Raw genomic sequence first — 21,614 nt, 5'->3', positions numbered from 1 at the left:
ATGTGGATCAACAAAACAATTTCCAAGTATTATTCTTTCTAGCACCAATACTTAAGCTCATTACAGCTAAATTTGACAGGTAAAACATAAAACCCATATTAATTAACTATTACTGACGTTTCAATGTATTCCTGCTTGACTCCCTGTGTCCCCCACCCATCACCGTCAACAAGAAGATTGCTTCATTTGCTCAAGGTACAATCTGGCATTTAACTTCCCTCATCATCTCGTTTTTCTAGTGATATGCACTTGTATCGCTTTGCACACACAATAAAAAGACCTAAATTCAGGGCAGTCAAAGTGGCTGATAGAAAGAAATATCTGTCCAAATGTCCATCATTCAAATTGGGAGGAAGCCAACCCGGCTTCCCATTCTTGGTTGTTATCGCCATCACCACTGTCAAAATCATGCTACACACATAACTACCGATTGCTGTTGATGACATGGACAAAGCAATCCCCAAGCTTTTTAATCCATCTGGCGTTTGTGATGCAAAAAATTCCATTTGTGCAACATAAAGGAATGCTTCCGACACTCCCACAAGCACATATTGTGGAACCTGCCAGAAAATACTTAGAGAGCTTGTCTCTTCACCACTCTCACTTGCATTATTTAGCCTATTTTGTTCAACAACGCCTGCCGTAATCATAGCTAATACTGCAATGGCCAACCCAATTCCGATTCTTTGTAGCTCAGATAAAGTTTTTGGTTCTCTTTTTGTTACTTTGATGTATAAAGGAACAATGATTTTGTCATATAATAGAATGAACGCAGAGCTGCTTACAATGTCAAATGCTGTCATGCTGGCGGGAGGGATATGGAAATTTGAGATTATTGTTTTCATGGCAGCTCCTTGTTCGACAAAAAGAGAAATCATTTGTATGAATGCCATGGAGGACATGATGGTACAAAACCATACAGGTAATAACCTCAGCACGGATTTCACTTCTTCAACTTGAGTTACGGTGCAAAGACGCCATGGATTTGGAGTTTGGCCTGCGTTTGTTGTTTTCAAGATCATGTCTGTTTGGGTCATAATAGCAGCTCGATCAAGAAATCTGCTTGTTGGAAGAGATCAACATTAACATGAGTACATGAAGACATTAGCATGTAATTTATGTGGTTATGGAAAAAAATTTCTGCAGAATAATTTACTTACTTGAAGTCATTGGCGTGGGAGATTCTTAGGCCATTAGTTTCAGTTTCCCTTTCATGAACTTCATAAAGTCCTTCTCCATTGAAGGGTACTTGAAGACTTATTTTCCTCAAGGAAGCTACAATGACTTGAGAGAACCTGGAGAAGGGATTACCAGAAGGCTTGAAGTGCCTATACCTCAAAGTCCCACTAACCAGCAACGTAAATCCAAATATACCACAACCAGCACATATCCAAAATCCCAAAACCCAATACCCCATTGTCTCCAAATAAACCAGAACCGTCTCGGAAAACAAGCATCCAAGGTTGAGTGCCACATAAAAGTAACTGTAAAATGAAGATTTTGATTTCTTTTCTCTGTGATCCTCCTCATCAAACTGGTCTGCACCAAATACAGCTAGAGCAGGTTCAGGGGCTCCATTTCCTATTGCGATTAAATAAATAGATATGTAGAACATAGCAACTTGAGCTGGTGAATGAGGATCACATAGGCTACCAATGTGGCCACAGCCATGAGGCTCGAGTAGAAATGAGTGGGTTAATAAGGACAGTGCTAACAATCCCTGCGAAAATCAAGAAGTATTATCAACTTTTACAATAGTTTAAGGACCGCGATCTACAAAGGAAAGTTAGTAGATAAGTACTCACAGTAACTGAGACAAGTTGAAATGTGACACAAGTCAAGTATCTTCCCAAATAGGAATCACTAAGAAAAGCACCCATCAAAGAGGAGAGATAAAGGGTTCCCATCCATCTACTGAATGTGTTCGCTGCCTCTGCATTAGTCTGCCTCAGTACAGATTTTGAGAAGAGAACCATATTCACTTCCACTCCGGCGAACGCAAGGTTGGCTAATCCTTGGTTCACTGCTTAACATAACCATTCAAAATCCTTGTTACTTTTTCTCATATATACCAAATTTCTTGCTTACGGAATACATTAATTAATTAAGGACAGAGCTGCATATACCTAGTAACAACGTTCCACATCTCCATCCACCAGTCTTCCCTTTCATGGCTGGTTTGCCATGACAATTGAGCGACCCATCTTTTGTGTACGCATCGCCGAGCCCCTCTTTGTCCATGTCGTCCATTGAATTTGACCGGTTGGCCTCGACCACCTACAATGCGAATCCCCAAAAAATCTTTCTAAACATCATGACAGGAAAATGAATTCGAAATACTGCTAACCAACTTTAATGAGAAAGTAGATTCTAACTTAATGACATGACAATGTTGTCCAAATTATGCTCTATTTGGTAAATAATTATTAAGTTTCCATTTGCAAATTTTTATATGGAAAAGTTTGAAATTTGACCGTGTTGTTCGCGCATAAAAAGGTTACTCAAAATAAATATTTAGGTTACATATGATAGTGACTGTTGATGTAGTGTTATAACGTGGTGACTCTGACTCCCTAGTACCAAAGAGGCAAAGAATTTTTGCAGTTGTTCACCTCTGCAACTCCGATATATCTCAAGTGGTCAGGTTTGAAATCTTCAAACCTCAGCTGCATTATATGAATATATCTAAGGCAAATCTTATAGAAAACTCCACAAGCCTCATATCAGTAATCGTTCTTTTCAAATTGCAGAGAGTATAAAATACATGGAAGGTATGAGAAAGTGAAAACAACTGGAACTTTGAGGAAGAGAAGTTGAAACGAAAAAATATATAAAAAAGAGTCAGAACAAGTATTTTTGTTCACCTCTGCAACTCCGATATCCAGTAATACATCTCAGGTGGTCAGGTTTGAAATCTTCAAACCTCAGTTGCATTATATGCATATATCTAAGGCAAATCTTATAGAAAACTCCACAAGCCTCATATCAGCAATCGTTCTTTTCAAATTGCAGAGAGTATAAAATACATGCAAGGTATGAGAAAGTGAAAACAAATAGAACTTTGAGGTAGAGAAGTTGAAACGAAAAAATATATAAAAAACAGACAGAACAAGTATTTTTACAACCTCTCACTTAGCGTACCTTGAGGTCATTAGTAACTAGAGTAGTTCCAGTGTCTTCTTGTCTAGTCTCCATCGATCTTTTCAAGAAATCTAACGTAGCTCACGGTCACAGAGAGATGCAACGAGCAAGAGCAGCTTTGTTTGTGTAACGGGATGTGTAGTGCAGACCGTAGACTGTAGACTGTAAATAGTAGAAATTGATGAGTCACTGCCAAAACAAGTGTGTCATGCGAAGCTACTACTGCCACGTACTAGTTACACGGAACTTCTGTGCTCCCCTTGTGGGTTGACTAAGGATAAGACCGGGAACCTCCCATTCTCACTTGCATAATAAATGCATGAATCTAAACATAATAAAACATCTGATATGCTATTGCTATACTGTGTAGGGGTGTCCAAAAGAACCGGTTGAAACCGGAACCGGCGGATACCTTGGGTTTGGTTCTGGTTCCTACCCAGAACTAATCGTCAACGGGTAGGTTTCGGTTCTAAATTTTTGGAACCGTTACTGTGCGGTTCCGGTTTCGGTTCCTATAGTTAAGAACCGGAACCAGAACCAGGAACCGAAGCTAATATAAAATAAAATTAAAGATTAGGGGGGTTAATAAAAACTTTTATAAAAAATTAATGTGAATACATTTATATTTATATTTCATAACATTTAAAGTAAGTTGGTTTGATTTTTGAGAATCTACCTTTACAAAGTAATGGAGTTTGTAATTTTGAATTTATAATTTGTAATTTTATTTTTGTTAACAAGTACTAGGTGGGGGGGTATTTGTAAGTTTTTAAGGGTTTTTTTACCATTTTTAAAACTTTTGGGTGATCAGATAATTTTATAGGGTACCCAGAACCGGAACTGGAACCGTTGTTACAGGTTCTGGTTCTGGGTACCTAAGAACTGGAACCGTCGGTTCCGGTTCTGATTCCAAATTTCAAGGAACCGTCGGTTCTGGTTCTGGTTTCGGTTCCTTCAAAATATGTAGGGTACCCGGAACCGAACACCCCTAATACTGTGCATTACTTTTATTCCTCTAACATAGGGTTGCAACTGGCAACTAAAACGAAAATCAAGTTAGTTATTTTAAGAAATTAAATATAGGTCCTCCTTTTAAAATTCTAAACTTATTTTAAATTAAAAAGGTATCACATTATACTTTAATAATAATCATGTTTTATAAATTACATTATAATTGAAATAATAAACACATGCTTATATAATATGATTTAAATTCCGAAGAAATATGTTATTTGTAGAACAAAAGAGAAACTCTTTTTCTTTTTTGTTAATTGATATGTTCAGATTAGCTTACGTACACCTTAACTAATCCTTAGGGAAAACTATCTCACAGCAATCCACTGTCGCAGTCTCTCAGGTAAATCATGGGTAAATGTATTATTTTTACACCCAGAGTTAAAGTCATACACAATCCTCTTAGTTTACTCTTACCAGTGGGCTATGCACGAGCGGTTAAAACCCATTTTACAAGAGTTAACAACTTTTTTCCCACCCAAATAATGGTTTAATGACACTTTCCCACTCATAGATTTTTAAAATACTACTTTATTACTCAAATTTATATTTTAGTGATGAACAGAGAGCAAACTCGATCTAGGTTGTTTGAGGTTTTGAAGAGAAGAAGTCAATGAGTCTTTTGGTGGAGGAAGGTTAGATGTTGGTAGTTGGAATTGATCAGAATTTGACTTGGGAGGGGCGGATGTGAAAACCCTAATCGCTTAATTGGCGACGATTGGGGGGGGGGGGGGGGGGGGGGGGGGGGGGGGGGGGGGGGGGGGGGGGGGGGGGGGGGGGGGGGGGGGGGGGAGAGAGTAGTGTTTAAGGGTTAGTGATGATTGAATAAGAAAATTGTGGTGGTGTGAGGTCGCAATGATGCCAGAATCGAAAATGAAATATAAATTTGGGTAGTAAAACTATATATTAAAAGTCTGTAAATAAAAAAGTGTCATTAAACTATTATTGGGTAGTAAAATAGTATTTTAAAAGTTTGTGAATGAAAAAGTGTCATTAAACCATTATTTGGGTGGGAAAAAGTCGTTTACTCTTTACAAATAACCATTTATACAACAGTTTCATTCATAATGCCTCATTGATTAGAGTCAACGACAATTACTTTAAAATCCTTTATATATTCCAATTGATATCTTGTTTTAGACTTTGTTTTTAGATATTTACTGACTGGATAAAAATATACAACAGAACAAAATCTTTAATTAAAAATTTTGATTAAAACAAATCCATAAGATTGTTTAATTTAATGGTTTAATAGTATGTGTTCATGGATACATTAATACAAACCTATAATAGTAAATTAACATTTGACATTTACACGATTGCATGACGGTATTTTCAAACTAGGGACTACACTGGCTTTTGACGGCATTTTCAAACTAGGGACTATACTGTCTTTTGAACGTTGGGCGGGTCCGATATTGAAACGGCGTTGTTTTGACGGGATCGACCGTTTAACCCTTCTGTTGCACCACACAGCAAATATCTCTTATCACGCTCCTATATCCAAAAAGATGGCTTCCTTACAAACCCTGTCTTCAACAATTTCGCGCCTAAATCTGCTCCAAAGATCCTCATTTAATTACTCACTAACGTCTCTTAAACTACTTAAATTTTATGAACAACGAATAATAAGACCCGCGCGGTCGCCTCTCAGTTTTTCTACTCTATCAAACCGTTCTTCCACTTTTAAGCCGATCAAGATGAGCTCTAAAGATGATTTAATTGTTCTTGGCATTGAAACCAGTTGTGATGACACTGCGGCTGCTGTTGTAAGCTATCAAATGTTATTTATTTATGGCGTTTTGTTGTGGGTGTTTACCTTTGGGTTATTTCTAATGGTTTTTCTTTTGGTGATTTTAGGTGAGAGGGAGTGGTGAAATTCTCAGCCAAGTTGTGTCTTCTCAGGTAACGATTTTATTGGGTTTTGTTTGATAATTTCCGCGTTAAATTCTTGTAAAATTATTCTTGGATTAACCGGGTGTATTATGAGCTGTGATTTAAATATTTTATTTAACTTTATACTTTTAAAATTTAATCTGATGAAGTTGTTTATACTCATTAAAGAGATAGATGAGAAATGGATACACTTGAAAGAAGTTAAGGGATAAATTTAACTAAGAATGATGAATCTAACAGAGTTGTTTCTATCATGATCATTGATCATCCGGAACACGCATAATAAGTAAGTTGGTTCTAGTTGAACCTGTTACATGGACGCTTGGATGCTGAAAAATTGGTCATTTAGTGGCATGGACGTAGTTTAAATTTTAGTAAGGATCTGTTAATTTTAAATATTGTTTTTTTATCATTGAATCATCACAATGGTGAGGCTACTGCAAATGCATTGCAAAATAAAGAAATAAATAAAATAAAAATAAAAATTGAGGTGTTTTGGTCCTGTCTACCATAGAGTGTATTATGATTTATTTAAATGATAAAAGGTGTACGTTTTTGCATTTTCTAAGTTTACAAGCTAATTCTTAGAGTCTTCGCTTTGTCAAGGCAGATCTGCTTGTTCAATACGGAGGTGTTGCTCCTAAAATGGCAGAAGAAGCACACTCGCAAGCAATTGATCCGGTATGACAACTGGTAAAAAGTGCTCTGTTTACTTTATCTTCTCTTGTTTTCATACACTGTCTTCATGCATTTCTCTTGCATATTTCCCATATGGAATATTAAATGCTTTGCTCCTTTACTTTATTGAACCTGAATTTTTAACTTATGGTTTGCTCTTTTACATTACTGAACCTGAATTTTTACTTATAAAGTGCAGGTTGTGCAAGAAGCACTTGATAAAGCTAATTTAACTGAAAGAGATCTTTCTGCAGTTGCTGTTACTATTGGTCCTGGTTTAAGCCTTTGTCTTCGTGGTAATTCAAATCATATAGCAATGCAATTTTCATCTTATTGCTTAGTCCAATTGTTGGTTGTTTGAAGATAAGAATGCACCAGATCGAATATGTTCATTATGCACATATATTAATCAAGTGCAACAAAATACTTACCAACTGGCAAGGTTCTAATTTAATAGTTTATTCTTAGTTGTCCTTGGATGTAGTTTCCCCTAGGGGTACACTCTGGTTAGATGGGATATTTGTGCATCCTCTGTTTGTGAACAAAAGTGCATTTTAGTTTTTGCCATCTTTTTATATTGAATGGAATTGTTTTTTCATTTCGGTGAGGGTGGTATTGGAATTTACTTTGGTTGGAGTTCACAAATCCATTTTCTCTATGAATTGGAATGCAGTGGGTGTGCAAAAAGCTCGAAACATTGCTAGTCGCTTCAATTTACCGGTTGTTGGTGTTCATCACATGGAGGCTCATGCTTTAGTAGCCAGGTAAGCTGTTAATTACTTACAACAGAGTGCAGAAGGGGCTTCTTTGAACAATACTATATTGTACTCTGTGTAGATAGGACAGAAAAAACACAAGCTAATTATTAAATGTTGTTTGTCTCAAATAAATGTTGTAAGTTCTGTTTTAAGAGCTAAAACTCTGATCTAATTGCTTATTTGACATCTAATGTTTTCTCTCTACCTCTAGGTTAATTGAACGGGAGTTGCAGTTTCCTTTCTTAGCTCTGCTTATATCAGGTATGAACTTACACTCCTAAACTAGTCTATGTTGTCCTGGGTTAGCTGATAATTATGTCTTCAAGAGGATAAAGGTTTTTGATTAGTTTGTAAATATATCATGTACATGAGCATTTTGGGCAATGGATTAGAATCAATGGGTGATTGTGATCTTGTCTCTTAATTTCTGTTTTTACATGCACGTCAACAATTTTAAAGCTTAAGATCTCTTGGTGAATGATAAGAGGGATATGCTACCTGGGAATCCTTTAGTTGGGCCAAAACATTCTAGCTTTTTCTTTGGAATCAATTTTGCTTAGCAGCTATTTTGACCTATTCTCATGAGAATGCTGCTTTTTGAGTTGGCCATGTTTGATTGCAAGTTTCGTGAATCAGTTATGCTGGAGCATTAGTCATTCAATCATTACTTCATGCTGCCAAATATATGATTAGTTGTTTTATCGCATTTGGCTTGTATAGCTATCGAGGTTATGATTATTACTGACTATAATTTCTTCATATTTTAGGCGGTCACAATCTACTTGTTCTTGCACATAATCTTGGTCAATACACACAGCTTGGAACAACCATAGATGATGCAATAGGTGAAGCATTTGACAAGACGGCGAAATGGCTTGGTCTTGATTTGAGGAGGAGTGGTGGGCCAGCTGTTGAGAAACTTGCTCTTGAGGGTGACTCTCAGGCTGTCAAATTCTCAGTAAATCCTTAACCCTAAGATTTATCATTTTCTTTAGTGTAATTCATGTATGATAGGTGCATTTTCTGGTTCTGTTCAACTAGTGAAGTAATATGTCTAATCTTTACATTCTCTAATTGTTTGCTAACGTAGCACAACTTTGTTTTAGACTCCAATGAAACAACATAAAGATTGCAACTTCTCATATGCTGGTCTGAAGACGCAAGTGAGACTGGCAATTGAATCCAGAAATATGTATGTTGAATATTGCAAACTTTTGATGGCACATGGTGAATTCTAGTCAATCATGTCTGTCCTTTTTTTTTTTTTTTCTTTTAATAAATCTAAAAGTCACTGTTATTGTAAAAAATAAAAAAAATAAAGTTACATCAATGAATTTCATCACAAGCTTTCCTTGTGTCCAGTTTTTTACTTATTGATGTGTATATTGGGTCTGTGCAGTGATGCCACAATACCCATTTCTTCAGCAAGTAGTCAAGATAGAAATTCCCGAGCTGATATAGCTGCCTCTTTTCAGGTTTTGTTTATTTCTTTGGAAGAGGAAAAAGGAAAAAATATAAATAAATACTGCCAGTAATATATCAGTTGGATTTCTTGATATGTTTTACTCTAACAAATACTTTTTGATGCAGCGAGTTGCAGTATTACATCTAGAGGAAAGGTGTCAACGAGCAATTGAATGGGCATTGAAGATTGAGCCTTCTATCAAACATCTGGTAATGACAACTTCAATATCTAATTATCTTTACTCCACTATTCCAATTGAGTGCTATCCCTTTATTTTAGTATTCCCAGCATACTGTGGCGTTTGACATCTTTCTGTATATTTTGCCTCCTGCAGGTAGTCTCTGGAGGCGTTGCATCAAACAAGTATGTTAGGGCTCGACTTGATCAGGTTGTTAGAAAGAACAGCCTGCAACTAGTGTGTCCTCCTCCTAGCCTTTGTACTGACAATGGTAAGCCTTGTTTTTTAGTTGTCAAACTTTGGATGTCTGAATGAGTGTAGTGGTGTGGGTAAAACAGTGATCGCCATTGCATGGTTGTGAATATTAGGCTGTGTTATGTGTTTTTTTTCCCGTACTCATTATGCGTAAGTAGAGACACATGCTTGACTCTCTTTGGGGTTCTTCAGCAATGGTGTAACTTGGGATGTAGCCTTGGTTTCCCAGGGAAAAAAATTCTTATTGTAAATAAGCTGGCTATGACTGATTACCATAATTTCCATTTAAATATAGGTGTAATGGTGGCATGGACTGGCATTGAGCACTTTTGTGTGGGAAGATACGATCCTCCACCCTCTGTCATTGAGCCTGAAGATTTTGTGGTATGATCAAAAGTTTGATAGCTTGACTCTGCCTATTTAACCCGTCTTGCTATCTTTCTCACCAAAACTTATAACCATTTTCTTCTTTAGGTTCTTAATTGCTCTGCGGCTCTGCCCATACTAATGACTTATTACATGTCTGTCATTTAACTAGTATGATTTGCGGCCAAGGTGGCCACTGGGGGAGGAATATGCTGAAGGAAGAAGTGAAGCTCGCTCCTTAAGGACGGCTAGGATTCATCCATCTCTTACATCTCTTATCCAAGCATCTATGCAACAACAATCGTAGCCCACTTGTTAAAATTGGCAACATGATACCTCAATTTTGATGTTAAATCCTCATCAACTTTATATATTCATTTTCATAAGATTGGCTTTGCTCTGACATTGCCAAACCACTGTACAATTTGCATGCAAGTAAGACTTTGATTGTGTAACTGTATATTTTTACATGTGACCTATGTAATTAAAATTGATGTCTTTCATTTTTTTTTTTTTTTTAAACTGATAAATTCAGACTAGTTTACGCGTACTTTAACTAATTTTTAAAAGGAATTATCTTACAATAACCCATCACCNTATTGGGTCTGTGCAGTGATGCCACAATACCCCTTTCTTCAGCAAGTAGTCAAGATAGAAATTCCCGAGCTGATATAGCTGCCTCTTTTCAGGTTTTGTTTATTTCTTTGGAAGAGGAAAAAGGAAAAAATATAAATAAATACTGCCAGTAATATATCAGTTGGATTTCTTGATATGTTTTACTCTAACAAATACTTTTTGATGCAGCGAGTTGCAGTATTACATCTAGAGGAAAGGTGTCAACGAGCAATTGAATGGGCATTGAAGATTGAGCCTTCTATCAAACATCTGGTAATGACAACTTCAATATCTAATTATCTTTACTCCACTATTCCAATTGAGTGCTATCCCTTTCTTTTATTATTCCCAGCATACTGTGGCGTTTGACATCTTTATGTATATTTTGCCTCCTGCAGGTAGTCTCTGGAGGCGTTGCATCAAACAAGTATGTTAGGGCTCGACTTGATCAGGTTGTTAGAAAGAACAGCCTGCAACTAGTGTGTCCTCCTCCTAGCCTTTGTACTGACAATGGTAAGCCTTGTTTTTTAGTTGTCAAACTTTGGATGTCTGAATGAGTGTAGTGGTGTGGGTAAAACAGTGATCGCCATTGCATGGTTGTGAATATTAGGCTGTGTTATGTGTTTTTTTTCCCGTACTCATTATGCGTAAGTAGAGACACATGCTTGACTCTCTTTGGGGTTCTTCAGCAATGGTGTAACTTGGGATGTAGCCTTGGTTTCCCAGGGAAAAAAATTCTTATTGTAAATAAGCTGGCTATGACTGATTACCATAATTTCCATTTAAATATAGGTGTAATGGTGGCATGGACTGGCATTGAGCACTTTTGTGTGGGAAGATACGATCCTCCACCCCCTGTCATTGAGCCTGAAGATTTTGTGGTATGATCAAAAGTTTGATAGCTTGACTCTGCCTATTTAACCCGTCTTGCTATCTTTCTCACCAAAACTTATAACCATTTTCTTCTTTAGGTTCTTAATTGCTCTGCGGCTCTGCCCATACTAATGACTTATTACATGTCTGTCATTTAACTAGTATGATTTGCGGCCAAGGTGGCCACTGGGGGAGGAATATGCTGAAGGAAGAAGTGAAGCTCGCTCCTTAAGGACGGCTAGGATTCATCCATCTCTTACATCTCTTATCCAAGCATCTATGCAACAACAATTGTAGCCCACTTGTTAAAATTGGCAACATGATACCTCAATTTTGATGTTAAATCCTCATCAACTTTATATATTCATTTTCATAAGATTGGCTTTGCTCTGACATTGCCAAACCACTGTACAATTTGCATGCAAGTAAGACTTTGATTGTGTAACTGTATATTTTTACATGTGACCTACGTAATTAAAATTGATGTCTTTCATTTTTTTTTTTTTTTTTTTAAACTGAGATATTTAGACTAGTTTACGCGTATTTTAACTAATTTTTAAAAGGAATTATCTTACAATAACCCATCACTATGACTCTTTATGTAAATCATGGACAAATATATTATTTTTACGGAGAATTGAACCAAAGACTGTTGATTCTGCTCTTGTGCAGCCCCCTTGCTAATTTTTCTAGACATTAGAACTCTTGTAAAACCTAGCTTAACTTAATTTTGTTTAATGCGGGATTTTAATATTTTAACGAATTTTTAGATATAATTTGGTAAGTGTTATCGACATTAAAGTATATATTTCTTTAAAAAAAAAAAAATCAATTTATTAGATGCAATTTAATTTTTAAATTATATCCGTTATATGTACGTGTAACGGGGACTATCATTTCAAAATTCAAAAAGAGGAAGTATCCCGCCATAATTACTCCATATATGAAGAGATGCGCGGGCCCTTAACAAACAAAGAAAGGCAGTGAGCGCGCAGAGAGATGGAGGTGTCGAGCCTACCAATCTCAGCATCACAGAGAGGAAAGTTAATATCTGCTGGCTACACCTCTCTTTCTTCACTTTCTTCCGTATCTTCGTCTGATCTTGCTTGTGGTATATATATTCTGGTTTTTTGCTTTAATTTTATGGTAATTTAAGTAGTTGCATATCAAGTGTTTGGTATTATGACTACACGAGATTTCTTGCCGAATTATTGTAAAGGAAATCATATGTTTGCACTTGTATCGATATATTACCAATTCTTAATAGATTTTAGTTTTGTGACGGAGTTTGATCCGTTTATAATATTTCTCTAACACCTATTATGAACAGATTTAAAAATTTCAGAGAGCGAAGCCGTTGAAATTATTAAGGTTGCATCAAAGGCTAGTAGATTGAGTTGGTCAGATAATGGAACTAATTCAATTATCAGTGGTATTTGTTTTCTCTTTGATTTCCTTATTAATATCTGCTCTTGTTTATTGTTTATGAAATAAATGAATGTGTGTCTATATGAAATAAAGGTTGCGAAATCTTTATTATGAGATTGTTTCAATTTTTATCTCATGAAGGTGCACATAACGCCTGGGATATGCTCCACGAGGAAGAGTCAATGACACGAATTACTACATCTTGTGCCGATCTAGATAACATATTGGGTGGTGGAATAAATTGTAAAGAAGTTACTGAAATTGGTTAGACATCTACTTTATTGTTTTTCTGTAGTGCATGTAAAAAGCATGATTCGTATTATGAATGCAAGAGTTGGAATATTATTTGTTTGTTAGCAGATTATCTTTTTGCTGATATGTGCAGGTGGAGTACCAGGCATTGGTAAAACACAGCTGGGGTATGGGTTGTCCTTCTATCTTTGTTCTAGTTTAAAGTTGTGTGTTCTTTTTTAAGTTTATTATATTTAAATTTACAGGATTCAACTTGCAGTCAATGTTCAAATACCGCTTGAATTTGGTGGCCTTGGAGGGAAGGCAATATATATAGGCAAGTAGCATGTAGTAGTTATTAGTTCTTATGTTGTTTCATTTGATCTCCGATTAGATGTAACGCTTTATCATTTATCTTTTGATTTTGATTTTTAGATACAGAAGGTAGCTTTATGGTTGAGCGTGCTTTACAAATTGCTGAGGCATGCGTAGAGGACATGTCTGAATATAATCGATTTTTACGAAATGATTTTCAAGCTTGCCAAGTTAAAATGCAGCCCACAGATATTCTAGAAAATATATTCTATTTCCGTGTCTGCAGCTATACAGAGCAAATTGCCCTTATAAATTACCTGGACAAGTTCATGTCAGAGCATAAAGATGTAGGTGTGGTATTAATATTTTTGGCTTAATATATACTTAAACAAGCATCTTACCTTCTAGTTTAAATTTATCTGAATCCTGTTATTTCACCATTCCAAGGTGAGCTATTGTTTTTTTCTTGAAAACCTAGCATAGTGGATGGATCTACAATAAATTTTTATATGTGTAAATTGTTGAACTGGGGAAGTCCATTGTTTGTGCGAATGTGGTGCAAGCGCATGTGCATGCTGTACTTAGGTATAATGTAATTGAAACTTTTCATTAATTCTATGACCATTTTGTTGTTATATGTATTGAATATATTCTTGATTGTCATAACAGGTTAAGATTGTTATTATTGATAGTATTACATTCCATTTCCGCCAAGATTTTGACGACATGGCCCTCAGAACTCGTGTACTTAGTGGACTAGCATTGAAGTTGATGAAGCTTGCAAAAGACTTCAGTTTGGCAGTAAGAATGATTTAAATCTATTAATAAGTTTTGAGTTCTGAATTTTAATAAGTTTTGCAAGTGAATGGGCATAAAGTTATATGTTGTTGAGTTCTCTTACAACCCCTCCCCTATTTTATTGGTACATTTGCATTATAAGTTAACTCTGTTCAATTAGTGTATGTTAAGTAGAGTTGCTAAGTGCTTTATCTTTCTTTATTTAATTTACGGGAACTTATGTAGTTCTTATGTTACTATATTACATTCTAGTTTTGTGGTCTTTTATGCTAATATGTTCTGACATACCTTCTTTTCCAAGGTTGTCTTACTGAACCAGGTGACCACTAAGTACACAGAAGGTTCCTTTCAGCTAACTCTCGCACTAGGTAAGTTCAATTCCTCATCAGCTTTGGCCGTCCGCTTGGATTTGTAGTTTTCCGTGCTTAAGTTTGTCCTTGACACAGCACATAGAAGATTCATTCCCTGATAGATATCCATTTGTCTTTTGCTGGTCGCTTGGCTTATTCAATTCACTTTCTAATATTTGTGTCTCCAACGTGCTGACCAGGTGATAGCTGGTCACATTCTTGCACAAATCGGGTCATTCTGTACTGGAATGGAAATGAACGTTATGCATACATTGACAAATCACCCTCTCTTCGTTCTGCATCTGCATCATATTCCGTGACTCATAGAGGGATCCGGAACTCTACTTCAAATGTTAAAAGGGTCAAAATGATGTAAGGTATATATATATATATATATATACATGCTACAGCATTATTTTCACACCGTATTCGTTTCATTTCATAGCTAAACTAATCAAAAGGATGAGTATGCCTGTTATGTCCCTTGAGCATTTAGAATCACTGATAGGGGTTACAGAGAAATGTAACCATTTCATGTAATAACAATGGCATCATTTCATGTCACCTACAACTGAAATACGTACCCACTACCTGAAATTCTAACTCTTAGGGATTGAACGTGAAATCTTGAGGCATAGTATATCATGGAGGTGACTCTTGTTTAATGACTAACTACAATTGAGTGGACTTCTTTTGTGGGTGAGAGGGTCTGGGCGTTGATGTGAAACATCTGAAGTTCCCAACTACGTTTCCCACTTGAATTCTTACCCTATCTGTAAGCCTGAGGTCTGATCTGTTAGCAGGAAATATTGTTTAGATTATTACAGTAATATTTGACGAATCAAGATAATATTTCATTATTTAAAATTGGTATTTGGTCTTAAGCTTTTGCTTGTACAACTCTCTCAACCATGTGTTGCTGCCAATTGGGGGTTTAGCCGCCTTGAAAGAGTGCGTCATGCAATTTTATATTAAAACTGGGCTGACCAAAAGGGTTGGTTTCAAGCCTGCCCATATGGAAATTAAATGTGAGCAGTAGTGAGAACTAGGAATTTGAATAGCAAATGCTTTACAGTATTTAGAACAAATATTCAACTGCAAGCATATTCTTTAATGATATTTTTGACCACTCCATCTAACCGTTTCTACTTGCCAACAACCCACCAAATTTGCTTTAGTGTGCAGCTATTTTAGATCTAACCATAACAGAGTATCGAGGGAATTAACTTTTTTAATAGAAAATGCTTCTTCCTTTTGTGGGTTATAGTAATCTAGCGCAATTTCCATTCCGACGGGTGTGGTGTGGCCAGCAGTTGCATCTAGTCGGTTGGATAGATTTCTAAACTTGACCCTTTAGTATGGCGGCTAACTTTGTAAACCCCATGAAACGCGACTCGCTTATGGACTTACAGTTGTATTTTGTCATAAATATCACCAATATTACTGTATAAAGATTAGTTTTATTAGAAGAAAAAGGGATATATGACATTTTTTTTTACAATAATATAGCAAAAGAAATTTGAAATTATGTTAGATGAAGAAGCAAAACGACAACGTCTGTACTTGATCATGATTTATTTATCATTAACAGACTTCAGTATTGATGACATCGTCTCTATTGTTCTATTGGTGGATTTAAACTAGAGACAATTATGTATTAAACATAAGAGCCGCACTACATTTTAACCGTTCAAGAGCGGAAAAACCAAAGTTTACACAAAAACTAGATTATGAATGAAATAAAAATTAAAAAACAATTGACATGGCAACCAAAAAAACAAGAAGAACGAAAAACTTTTGCTGGTTGGAACGTGGAAAAATGAAAGGCAGAGCATCTCCTAATTCCTACCCACAGTCAATGGTTGAGATGTCTTCTCTTTGAATCTAACGGTCAGCTCTCCTTACCTGTCCCTTGTGGAGACGAGAAGATCAACAACAAAAAAGTTGTTGGCTCTCCGTGCTTCTCCCTCGCTTCAAATAAAAACTCATTCCTCTCTCTCTCTTTCTCAGTCTCTCCACACCCATTGAGAGAGTGTCGATTATACCAATCACATCATCATACATCTTCTTCTCTCAACACCAACCCATGGCTTCTACCACTTCTTCTTTGACCCTTTCACAGACCCTTCTGGCTCGTGCCATTTCTCACCATGGTTCAACTCAATCCTCTGACCAACCCCGTCTTTCTCTTTCTTCATCACTCTCACTCCCTACTTTCTCCGGTCTCAAATCCACCTCTTCGTGCAACCCACNGAACAAATATTCAACTGCAAGCATATTCTTTAATGATATTTTTGACCACTCCATCTAACCGTTTCTACTTGCCAACAACCCACCAAATTTGCTTTAGTGTGCAGCTATTTTAGATCTAACCATAACAGAGTATCGAGGGAATTAACTTTTTTAATAGAAAATGCTTCTTCCTTTTGTGGGTTATAGTAATCTAGCGCAATTTCCATTCCGCCGGGTGTGGTGTGGCCAGCAGTTGCATCTAGTCGGTTGGATAGATTTCTAAACTTGACCCTTTAGTATGGCGGCTAACTTTGTAAACCCCATGAAACGCGACTCGCTTATGGACTTACAGTTGTATTTTGTCATAAATATCACCAATATTAGTGTATAAACATTAGTTTTATTAGAAGAAAAAGGGGTATATGACTTTTTTTTTTACAATAATATAGCAAAAGAAATTTGAAATTATGTTAGATGAAGAAGCAAAACGACAACGTCTGTACTTGATCATGATTTATTTATCATTAACAGACTTCAGTATTGATGACATCGTCTCTATTGTTCTATTGGTGGATTTAAACTAGAGACAATTATGTATTAAACATAAGAGCCGCACTACATTTTAACCGTTCAAGAGCGGAAAAACCAAAGTTTACACAAAAACTAGATTATGAATGAAATAAAAATTAAAAAACAATTGACATGGCAACCAAAAAAACAAGAAAAACGAAAAACTTTTGCTGGTTGGAACTTGGAAAAATGAAAGGCAGAGCATCTCCTAATTCCTACCCACAGTCAATGGTTGAGATGTCTTCTCTTTGAATCTAACGGTCAGCTCTCCTTACCTGTCCCTTGAGGAGACGAGAAGATCAACAACAAAAAAGTTGTTGGCTCTCCGTGCTTCTCCCTCGCTTCAAATAAAAACTCATTCCTCTCTCTCTCTATCTCAGTCTCTCCACACCCATTGAGAGAGTGTCGATTATACCAATCACATCATCATACATCTTCTTCTCTCAACACCAACCCATGGCTTCTACCACTTCTTCTTTGACCCTTTCACAGACCCTCCTGGCTCGTGCCATTTCTCACCATGGTTCAACTCAATCCTCTGACCAACCCCGTCTTTCTCTTTCTTCATCACTCTCACTCCCTACTTTCTCCGGTCTCAAATCCACCTCTTCGTGCAACCCACGCGCCACCACCTCCCGTCGCCGCCTTCCCGCGCGTCATCAACACAATCTAGTTCGTGCTGCAGCTGTTGAAACCGTTGGCGCCACCACTGAAACCTCGTTAGTTGAGAAATCAATTAACACAATTAGATTCTTGGCTATTGATGCTGTTGAGAAGGCAAATTCGGGCCACCCTGGCTTGCCTATGGGCTGTGCTCCGATGGGTCATATCTTATACGATGAGATCATGAAATATAACCCCAAAAACCCCTACTGGTTCAACCGTGATCGCTTCGTGTTGTCTGCTGGACACGGCTGCATGTTGCAATATGCTCTGCTTCACCTCGCTGGTTACGATAGTGTCAAGGTGGGTTCACCTGATTAGATCTGGACCTTTAATTTGTGATTAAAAAGCTATAATGGTGTGTGGGATTAATTATCAATTAAATATATATTATTTTTATAATTTTAGGAAGAGGACTTGAAGAACTTCAGACAGTGGGGAAGCAGAACACCTGGACACCCAGAGAATTTTGAGACACCCGGTGTTGAAGTCACAACTGGTTAGTTAGTTTCTAGTGATCGTGTTTTAATAGTTTCGTCTGCTTATCTTATGGCAACTGACTAAAATCTCAATTTGATTGCCTGTTTGGTATAGGTCCTCTTGGTCAGGGTATCGCCAATGCCGTTGGATTGGCCCTTGCTGAGAAGCACTTGGCCGCACGATACAACAAGCCAGACAATGAGATTGTTGACCACTATACGTATGAAAACTATTCTAGATCTCTTTTATTTAGATTTTTGTTTGGGTTATTGACGTTTGTTTGTGCTTTACCGTAGATATGCGATTTTGGGTGATGGATGTCAAATGGAGGGAATTGCAAACGAGGCATGTTCCCTTGCTGGGCACTGGGGACTTGGAAAGCTCATTGCTTTCTATGATGACAACCACATCTCCATTGATGGTGACACTGAGATTGCATTTACAGAAAGTGTTGACAAGCGTTTTGAGGGTCTTGGATGGCATGTTATCTGGGTCAAGAATGGAAACACTGGCTATGATGATATTCGTGCTGCCATTAAGGAAGCTAAGGCTGTTAAAGACAAGCCCACTTTGATCAAGGTTAGATTTTTATTTCATGTAATAGATCTATTTGGTTGACTAATGAAATCCTTTTGAATGATAAATGGTTTCATGATGCACTTATTTATCAATCCTTTTTTTGTTTCAATGGAAGTTTGAAACATGATTTAATTGCATTAGCATTTTGTATATGTCTTTAAATGCTTTGTTGAACTATTTTACATTTTAACAGGTAACTACAACAATTGGCTTCGGGTCTCCAAACAAAGCAAACTCCTACAGTGTGCATGGGAGTGCTTTGGGTGCCAAGGAAGTTGATGCTACTAGAAAGAATCTTGGATGGCCATTTGAGCCTTTCCATGTCCCTGAGGATGTTAAAAAGTAATTAATTGTAGATACCTTCAATCCATTCATCGTTCTACTAGATTTAGTTCATTTCAGTAACTCTTCTGGCTCATTTGCAGGCACTGGAGTCGCCATGCCTCTGAGGGTGCTGCTTATGAGGCTGAATGGAATGCCAAGTTTGCCGAGTATGAGAAAAAATACAAGGAGGAAGCTGCTGAATTTAAGTCTATCATCAGCGGTGAATTGCCTGCTGGTTGGGAGAAAGCACTTCCGGTGAGTGGGTCTAATAATGATCTTCTTTACTTCCAATCATCTTACTTTTAAGGGCCTGTTTGATAATATGACAGTGGAGAATTCTTGATTATTTGCATAAACATGTTCATTATGATAGCATTTTGAATGACATTGGTTGTTTGTCTCCCCTGTACAATTTGTCTTAATCATTCTTGCTTGACTAATGATCTTTACATATGGAATATGATGATCTGTTAATATAACCTGTTTGTAATTTTTCAGACATACACTCCAGAGAGCCCAGCTGATGCCACTAGGAATTTATCTCAGCAATGTCTTAATGCCCTTGCAAAGGTTCTCCCAGGTCTTCTTGGTGGCAGTGCAGATCTTGCTTCTTCCAACATGACCTTGTTGAAAATGTTTGGAGACTTCCAAAAGGACACCCCAGAGGAACGCAATGTTAGATTTGGTGTTAGGGAGCATGGGATGGGAGCCATATGCAATGGCATTGCCCTTCACAGCCCTGGCCTAATTCCTTACTGTGCTACTTTCTTTGTCTTCACTGACTACATGAGAGCTGCTATTAGGATTTCTGCTTTGTCTGAAGCTGGAGTTATCTATGTTATGACCCACGATTCCATTGGTCTTGGAGAAGATGGACCTACCCATCAACCAGTTGAGCACATTGCAAGTTTCCGTGCAATGCCCAACATTTTGATGCTCCGCCCAGCTGATGGAAATGAAACTGCCGGTGCATACAAGGTTGCTGTTGACAACAGGAAGAGACCCTCCATCCTCGCCCTCTCTCGTCAAAAGCTTCCCAACCTTCCTGGAACTTCCATTGAAGGAGTCCAAAAGGGTGGCTACATTATTTCAGACAATTCATCTGGTAACAAACCAGATGTTATTTTGATTGGAACCGGTTCAGAATTAGAAATTGCTGCTAAGGCTGGTGAGGAACTTAGAAAGGAAGGGAAGACTGTAAGAGTTGTATCTTTTGTTTCTTGGGAGCTTTTTGATGAGCAGTCAACTGAATACAAGGAAAGTGTGCTTCCAGCAGCTGTAACAGCTAGAGTCAGCATTGAAGCTGGATCAACATTTGGGTGGGAGAAGATCATTGGAAGCAAAGGAAAAGCCATCGGTATTGACCGGTTTGGGGCTAGTGCACCTGCAGGCAAAATATACAAAGAGTTCGGTATCACTGCAGAGGCTGTTGTTGCCGCAGCTAAAGAACTCAGCTAGGTTGGATTAGTAGTTGTCCACTTGTCCTCTAAAACTTGTTACTATTGCATATGGGTTTTGGTGGGAGATTTCCATGAAGAGAGGCCATTCAGAAGAGATTTGTTTCACGACATGGCCTCATTTATTTTAATAAAAGCAAGATTAAAAAATATCTTCCGTTTTTTATGATTTCACAGCAGAGCGACATAGGTTGAAGAGATTGAGAGTAGGGCCTTAATAATGTTTAATGAATTTGTGTAACTCTTGGACCTGTCTTAAGTTTTGTAATGTTTCTTGATTTGAATGCAGTTCGCCATTCGCCGCCATCTTTATTTCTTGATTGTGTTGTTTCGTAATCCTTATCTTAGCCTTGCCATCTACAACCCAGCATCTTTATTGATGCTAATAACAGTCAGTCTCCTTTTTCCCCTTTTAAGTAAACATATGTATGTTCTATTTTCTTTTCCCTAAACCACAGTTTGGGTTCTGCATGTTTTCAAATATGGGCACATCTAGTTCATTGATTTATCACTTAGCAATGGCGAAATATATAATATCAAAGAAATGAATTGATGGGTGAAAAGGGCGATTACATCCCCACTGCCTAGGGGCCCCTGTGTGGAAATTGGATTGGGTAAATGTTTCAAGCCATTCAAGATAAGGTAGGGCAATCCAATCTCTTCATAAAAATGAATGAGACCTGCCAAAATAGAAATTATTTGTTGGGAATAGTAGCCACTTGTGGGTATGGCGTGTAGAAAGAAAGATATTGACCTATTGATAAGTTTGTGGTTGTTGAAGCTTATGTTCTCAGCCTCGCCTATCTATATTGTCTCGTATCAACAAAAGTGCCATCAAGTTACGGTATGGTTAAAGACTTACAAAAATATTTGATTTTAGAATTGACGGTTATGTTTGGTATTGGCAGTGGACCCTTCTCTACAATCATTGTGTATGGTTTCAAATGA

At 37.2% G+C, this 21,614-nt stretch overlaps 5 protein-coding genes across 9 annotated transcripts; 4 read left to right on the top strand and 1 right to left on the bottom strand.

Annotated features, from left to right (window-relative positions):
- Positions 1 to 209: 209 nt before the first annotated feature.
- LOC116128079 (protein NRT1/ PTR FAMILY 7.2-like) lies at positions 210 to 3,195 on the bottom strand. Its single transcript, XM_031413745.1, has 6 exons — positions 3,142 to 3,195; positions 2,613 to 2,666; positions 2,127 to 2,277; positions 1,806 to 2,023; positions 1,161 to 1,720; positions 210 to 1,059 (listed from the first exon to the last, which is right to left on the bottom strand). Exons 1-6 carry the CDS (start codon positions 3,193 to 3,195, stop codon positions 210 to 212), a joined length of 1,887 nt encoding a protein of 628 aa, XP_031269605.1.
- Positions 3,196 to 5,642: 2,447 nt separating this feature from the next.
- On the top strand, positions 5,643 to 10,240 carry LOC116128142 (probable tRNA N6-adenosine threonylcarbamoyltransferase, mitochondrial). Of its 5 annotated transcripts, none has more exons than XM_031413827.1 (13): positions 5,643 to 5,924; positions 6,016 to 6,060; positions 6,658 to 6,732; positions 6,929 to 7,025; positions 7,403 to 7,493; positions 7,699 to 7,748; positions 8,255 to 8,445; positions 8,594 to 8,679; positions 8,887 to 8,962; positions 9,078 to 9,161; positions 9,287 to 9,401; positions 9,681 to 9,769; positions 9,924 to 10,240. In XM_031413827.1, the coding sequence occupies exons 1-13, from the start codon at positions 5,667 to 5,669 to the stop codon at positions 10,056 to 10,058; spliced, it is 1,392 nt and encodes a 463-aa protein (XP_031269687.1). In that variant the 5' UTR covers positions 5,643 to 5,666; the 3' UTR covers positions 10,059 to 10,240. The 5 variants fall into 5 exon arrangements, with proteins under 5 accessions (XP_031269687.1, XP_031269688.1, XP_031269689.1 ...); XM_031413829.1 differs by having other exon boundaries at positions 5,833 to 5,924; positions 6,662 to 6,732; XM_031413830.1 differs by lacking the exon at positions 5,643 to 5,924 and having other exon boundaries at positions 6,662 to 6,744; positions 6,924 to 7,025.
- Positions 10,241 to 10,549: 309 nt separating this feature from the next.
- LOC116128078 (probable tRNA N6-adenosine threonylcarbamoyltransferase, mitochondrial) lies at positions 10,550 to 11,536 on the top strand. Its single transcript, XM_031413744.1, has 4 exons — positions 10,550 to 10,639; positions 10,765 to 10,879; positions 11,159 to 11,247; positions 11,402 to 11,536. Exons 1-4 carry the CDS (start codon positions 10,550 to 10,552, stop codon positions 11,534 to 11,536), a joined length of 429 nt encoding a protein of 142 aa, XP_031269604.1.
- Positions 11,537 to 12,209: 673 nt separating this feature from the next.
- LOC116128177 (DNA repair protein RAD51 homolog 3) lies at positions 12,210 to 14,738 on the top strand. The gene is made up of 9 exons (XM_031413873.1): positions 12,210 to 12,350; positions 12,570 to 12,671; positions 12,809 to 12,931; positions 13,053 to 13,086; positions 13,165 to 13,235; positions 13,334 to 13,560; positions 13,883 to 14,014; positions 14,313 to 14,379; positions 14,562 to 14,738. Exons 1-9 carry the CDS (start codon positions 12,239 to 12,241, stop codon positions 14,735 to 14,737), a joined length of 1,044 nt encoding a protein of 347 aa, XP_031269733.1. The 5' UTR covers positions 12,210 to 12,238; the 3' UTR covers position 14,738.
- A 2,763-nt stretch (positions 14,739 to 17,501) lies between these two features.
- LOC116128071 (transketolase, chloroplastic) lies at positions 17,502 to 20,972 on the top strand. Its single transcript, XM_031413742.1, has 7 exons — positions 17,502 to 18,129; positions 18,235 to 18,325; positions 18,421 to 18,526; positions 18,603 to 18,885; positions 19,079 to 19,227; positions 19,311 to 19,464; positions 19,708 to 20,972. The coding sequence occupies exons 1-7, from the start codon at positions 17,620 to 17,622 to the stop codon at positions 20,665 to 20,667; spliced, it is 2,253 nt and encodes a 750-aa protein (XP_031269602.1). The 5' UTR covers positions 17,502 to 17,619; the 3' UTR covers positions 20,668 to 20,972.
- The last annotated feature ends 642 nt before the right edge of the window (positions 20,973 to 21,614 follow it).

This window comes from Pistacia vera, unplaced genomic scaffold, assembly GCF_008641045.1.
Source record: "Pistacia vera cultivar Batoury unplaced genomic scaffold, PisVer_v2 Contig197, whole genome shotgun sequence".
NCBI classification, from domain to species: domain Eukaryota; kingdom Viridiplantae; phylum Streptophyta; class Magnoliopsida; order Sapindales; family Anacardiaceae; genus Pistacia; species Pistacia vera.
The sequence above is the reverse complement of the archived record's forward strand: the minus strand, read 5'-3'. Positions and strand labels throughout refer to the sequence as shown.